The 5,710-nt window shown below is 47.5% G+C and overlaps 1 protein-coding gene across 2 annotated transcripts; it reads right to left on the bottom strand.

The window, feature by feature from the left end:
• Positions 1 to 786: 786 nt before the first annotated feature.
• Positions 787 to 4,317, bottom strand: LOC143000271 (homeobox protein orthopedia B-like). 2 transcript variants are annotated; one of them, XM_076149525.1, is made up of 3 exons: positions 4,242 to 4,317; positions 3,553 to 3,944; positions 787 to 1,290 (listed from the first exon to the last, which is right to left on the bottom strand). In XM_076149525.1, exons 1-3 carry the CDS (start codon positions 4,315 to 4,317, stop codon positions 787 to 789), a joined length of 972 nt encoding a protein of 323 aa, XP_076005640.1. The 2 variants fall into 2 exon arrangements, with proteins under 2 accessions (XP_076005640.1, XP_076005641.1); XM_076149526.1 differs by having other exon boundaries at positions 4,281 to 4,317.
• Between the last annotated feature and the right edge of the window lie 1,393 nt (positions 4,318 to 5,710).

Here is a 5,710-nt window from a genome sequence, read left to right as displayed (position 1 = left end):
CAAGTAATTATAGCACATACAATAAGTTAAAACATGTCACAAAAAAGACCAGCGGGTACATAGCAAGAATGTTTGATCTACACAAAACATCCTAAAACAGAGTAGGCCTACTGAAAGATCACGGTGTGTCTGCACGGTAGTGATGCAGAGGAGCCTGTGGCCGCCAGCAGAAGCACCTGAGCGCCACCATGTTCCCCTAAAATGATCCAAGCGTCAGATCCACATGCACGGCGTGTGAGGCCCGTTTCAATAGGCCTACCGGTGTTCTGTGTGCGTGTGTGTGCGTGTGTGTGCGTATCCGTGTCTGTCTGTGTGTGTGTGTGTGTGTGTGTGTGTGTGTGTGTGGTAGGCTGTTTCCAAAATGTATACCCAATCTTAAAAATAGTCGCTTGACATAACACAACTTCACCTGAAGACAACATGTGCGCTTTACAGCACAAGGAAAATGTAAATACGACCATTGTTTGGCTCTCAGTAAATAGGGCCTAAAGTCTAGATCATTACAATAATATTATCATCAATAGTTGTTTAAAACCTTTTTTTAATTAACAAGATAAATAATTCCAAGCACAAGTTAATTATTTTTCTTCCATTTGTCCGCCAGAGTTGTCCCGTTGTTTTTGTATTTATGTCTCAGATGAGGACACAGTCTTTTGTCTTTTCTCATTCAGGCCTGATTACTCGCTCTTTCTCTCATTTTGATCTAAATAGCGTGAATAAAAACAGGAAAAGGAGCCAGTGGGGGGTAGAGGGGGTTGTTGGGGGGTGCTTGTTTTTAAAAAGTCACTAAGTGAAGCTCATGGACACTGTGTGCTCCAGCGCCTTGCGCCGCAGTGAGGCGATGCTTGTCCCTCTCCACATGTCACTGTCCGGGGAGCTACACAGCTGCGGGGAGCCCGATACGTTCGTGGGGCCGGAGAGGGAGGCGGACATTCCGGGGAAAGGCGACTGGTAGAGGTGGGACTGCAGGCCGGGGCCGTTGGAGGAGAGGCCGTTGGAGAGACCCATGGAGTTTGGCGGCGGGCCGTGGCCCAGGCTGCACTGTGACAGGGACTGCGCCATCCCCGGCTGACGACCCAGAGCTGGCGGGAGCTGCAGCTGGGAGACCCCCGCCATCCCCGTGGCCCAGCGGGTGTCGTTGGCGTGGAAGGAACACAGGCTGTTCTCCATGGCGGCCGCGGCAGAGAACTGCTGCAGGCCCGGTGTTGGGAGCAGCGTCCCCGGGGAGCGGAAGACGTTGGTGGTCTTCTTCCTTTTCTTCCACTTGGCGCGTCTGTTCTGGAACCAGACCTGCGAGCAGAGAGACGGAACCGTGAGAGGCGGACATGTTTAGATTCCAACATCATGAGGTCAACAAGGTGCCTCTTATTCAGGGGTCAGGTCCCTATACAGTATGATGGTGCAGCACTACACACACACACACACACACACACACACACACACACACACACACACACACACACACACACACACACACACTGCAAACTCCAGGGACAATATATACTATATAGGCCTATATAATATTAATACTACAGCACGGGAAAAAATGACTCGCTGCCTTTTTATATTCTGCCATATTAGGAACAGAACGCCACCGAAGTGCCATTGAGCAAAACACACAACTAATCTGACAAACAGAGCAAACTGGCTTATTGGATCTCGTAGAAATATCTTCTCTGTTCCGCTCCCTTTGTGACGGGCTGCTGTTTAATGCAGGCGCCTTAATGCAGCACAAACATTTATTAATATATTTACTGCCATGTTAACATTAAACTATTTCGCTACAAGAAAGGCGTCGGAATTTCCAGCATATTTAAGTTGGGGGGCTTCATTGAAAATCAAATCATCATATTCGAGGCGCTTTATAGAGAAAAACAATAGAGAGCAAATATTTTCTTATTTATAAATGATAATAACTGTAAATGTTGAAGAGGATTGAACACAATTGGATCAGCAACAATGCAGGTTCTGCCTCAAATTGAAAGGACTGCACAGTAAAAACACACACCGCCACCCCACACACACATACAGGAGACCCTCACACACACACACACACAGACACACGCCCTGATTCAGTCCTCACACGCGCTCGTCCCCGTTGAGCTTTATAAAGATTTCATCATCTTCGACCGTGATTAATGCGCGCCGCGCCGTGAGTCGGTGCCTCCGTATTAAAAGTGAAATCTCGCTCTCATTCCGCTCAGCCATCCGTGAAACGCCGACCAAACCCATTACAGCCGCGGGGAAAGAAAATGCAATTTCTCATGCCATTAAAAAAAAGTACAATATAGTCTCGAGTCCTATTAAGACGTCGCTGATGGAGCATTTTAGAGGGAGAAGCGGTGGAGAAGCATACGGGCTCCACGGAAGCACCGAGGGCGGCGGGCAGCGAGGAGCAGGAGCCGCATGGAGCTGCATGGAGCCGCAAAGGAGCCGCAAGGAGCTGCAAGGAGACGCATGGAGCCGCAGCATCCACGCTTTGTATCTGAATCGACGGAGTACAGAACTGATTGTTAAAGTGACTAATGATTATACTGGTTTTATTGCTTTCAGTGGAATAATTTGCATGAATTTCACATCGCTGCTTAATAACCCGTTCACTGTTATAAATAAGACTCAAATTGGTTGATAATGTGTTTGGTTTATTAGGGCCTGTGGTGTGTTCCTGCTCCCTCAGCACACGCAGCACACACACACACACACACACACACACACACACACACACACACACACACACACACACACACACACGCCGCTGTCTGTGTTTATAACTCTGCTGCTAAATGTTCCACAAACATAAACACAACATTGCTCAGTGGCTTTTAAACACATCGATCTTAAATATGGCACAATAATTAAAGAAGCTGTATGCAATCTTACATTCTACTGAATTTAAATGCTGTTCCAATTCTTGGAAATAAAGAATCGACAAATTAATTTATCCACATTGGATATTTGTATGTGTGTGTGGTCGCCGCTTGTGTTATTTAAAGCCTCCTTCATATTTATCTGACTTCAGCTCGTCCACTTTCCTGTTATTTGCTTTGAAGGTGCGGATCATTTCAGCATTCAGCACCTTGGACAGAGCTCCACTCTGCATAATTATGATAGATCTGAATGATGTAATTACTCTAATACATTTTATATACATTTTACTTTTTTTGTCTTGACTTGTGTCAGGTTAAAGTCTTTGCACAGGCACATTTCCTGATGTTTGTAACTACAGAATGATACAAAAATGCCTGACTTGACGGCAGTTAGACGTCATCAGCACCTGTTCATCCTGCAGTCACATTTAGTTTCTGATGCACCGTTTGTCACTAAAGCTTCAGCCTGGCAGCTTTCTATCAAAAGTGATCAATGACTAATGATTACAAACAGAGTGTGAGTAATTATTGTGCCCAAACATACAGACTATAATCATAAAGGCGCGCCGGTGCACAATCGTGACTCAGTACAGAAATGTGTGTTGTGATCGAATCTGGACTCGGTGCCTCATCGACCAACATCAGGATTCCGATCCCGGTAAATATTCCACACGGAAGCATTTACCTGCACTCTGGACTCGGTGAGGCCGATCCTTAACGCCAGTTCCTCCCGCATGAAGATGTCTGGGTAGTGAGTTTTGGCGAAGCTGCGCTCCAGCTCGTTCAGCTGCGCCGGAGTGAAGCGCGTCCTGTGCCGCTTCTGCTTCTGGCTGGCGCTCTGGCTGGAGCTCTGCTGCTGCTGCTGCTGCTGCTTCTCCTGCTCCTTCCCGTTCACCTGCATGCCGCCAGAGTTGGATCCCACCGTGGCGATGTCTTCCCCCGGCAGGAGAGTGGTCCCCTCCACAGAGTCTGAGGCAGGGGCCATGTCACCCGGATGCCCCTGGTCCGGCACCCCACCGCCCAGCCGGCATTTCAGAGCCTCTCGGTGTCCGAGCAACTCTGCAGCATCCTTCATCCCTGCGAGAGGGAGGATAGTGACGCAAATCGTAACGAGCATCTTTGAATGGCGGACACATCAAACAGCTTTGCTTTCTCAGGACAACATTGGTAAATAAATCATGAAATACAAGAAACATTGAGACATTTTAGCTGTAGCGCTGCATTCAATAATCCTGCATTTTGCTGTCTGATCATTTCACATTTCTGAATCTAAACAGGTGCTCAGACAAACAATAAAACATTTAGCTGTTATCCAGTTAATTAATACAATATATTTATTGCTTTACAAGGTTAAAGGAGAAGTTGTATTCTTACAGTGGAGTTTTACGCCGGAGTTTAGGGATGATAACTCACCGAGCCGAGCGTCCAGGAGGTCGGCATGAGAGAGCATCGCGTACCGCTCCAGGGTGAAAAGCGGTCCAAAAAAATCCTACAACTTTTGCGCAATTTAAAAAGTATATAAGGTCTAAATGAGCGAAAATTCGGTTTGTGGTTTAAAAAGGGGGTCCGTTGCATTATAATGTCCTTTAGAGCGACGGGGAGGCGCTTATTAGTTGAAAGAACCCATGAGCTTCCTCAAATGAGAGCCAATCAGAGCGAGAGCTGGGAAATGTCAGCAACGTGACTCCCCCTCCCTCCGCACGCACACGCACGCACGCACACGCCCCCTCCCCTACCCGCGCACACACGCACGCGCACGCAGGCACGCACGCACGCACCGCTACAATTCAATTCTATCTTCTGCCATTCCATCCTCTGATTTATTAGCTTTTCATGCTCAAATTATTCCACGTTAAACATCTTAATGTGTTTGTTTAATCTGGCACAGACGCGACGAGCGGCCCGCCATTTGTAGACATGTAAGACAAACATATAAGACACATGTGCGCGGATAGAGGGAATCTCTTTCACCCGAGCAGAGAGCAACTTGGCCCGGAAAACTCGGTGCTATTGGATGAATTAGACATAACGATGGATATGAAAAACTGAATAAATTATGAATCAACAGACCGTGACAATTAGCCTGTTTACACACATATTCACTGACAATACGGCTGTTTAAGAGGAAGGGGAGGATTCATTTTGCAAATCAGCAACGGAATTTCCATGAATCAAATCAGTTTTGTCGCTGATTGCTCTGTGTATGAGTGTGTGTTTGTGTGTGTGTGTGTGCAGCTATAGGCGTTTTCCATCAGGTGTGAGAAGAGAACAGATGCAGATGAGGAACCTGAACGCCACGCAGGCCTCCGCTCGGCGCCTCGCAGCCCCCACACACTCCCCCCTCCCAGCCCTTGGATCGCAAACAAAACGAATATCGCTCCCATTCCCCCATGGCAGGTGATTTGTGGAGACAAATCGAGGAAATAAATAAATAAACGAGTACAGATGGATTTAAGCTCCGTTAGTGATCGGTTGCTTTAACTCCCATCGACTTTTCATCAAGGAGGGCACAATTAAATGTACTTAGGCCTGTTTGCTTCAAACAAAATCAGACGTGGTAGAGCCTAAATGATTTGGCTCCTGTAGCAGTAGTCCATAAGTAGGGCTATTATACAATTAACAGGACAGCCATTGATCTGCGCGCCCCTCTTCCTCCTCCAGACATGGTTAGAGAGGCTTTTGGCAGATGTCAGGGTGAGCCTGGTGAATAGACCACCGCCTGGGACTAAATAGGTTTCTTTGCAGCCGCACAAAGGAGGCGTCCGAGCGGGACTCCTCTCTCCTCCCGCACCACATGGAGGCAGCTCATCTTCTATGCTCCTCAAGCGCAATCTGTCGGGACG

This window comes from Genypterus blacodes, unplaced genomic scaffold (genome assembly GCF_046128005.1).
Source record: "Genypterus blacodes isolate CSIRO-AG114 ecotype Tasmania unplaced genomic scaffold, CSIRO-AGI_Gbla_v1 ptg000045l_1, whole genome shotgun sequence".
In the NCBI taxonomy this organism is placed as follows: Eukaryota; Metazoa; Chordata; class Actinopteri; order Ophidiiformes; family Ophidiidae; genus Genypterus; species Genypterus blacodes.
This window is presented reverse-complemented; position numbering and strand designations above follow the sequence as displayed.

Bases quoted from the DNA above. Each gene is read 5' to 3' on its own strand.
- LOC143000271 (XM_076149525.1), bottom strand. From the start codon at position 4,317: ATGCTCTCTCATGCCGACCTCCTGGACGCTCGGCTCGGTGAGTTATCA. The intron at 3,945-4,241 runs GTAAGAATACAA...TCCCTCTCGCAG, and splicing joins CTCCGGCGTAAAACTCCACT to GGATGAAGGATGCTGCAGAG. The intron at 1,291-3,552 runs GTAAATGCTTCC...CTCTGCTCGCAG, and splicing joins TCACCGAGTCCAGAGTGCAG to GTCTGGTTCCAGAACAGACG.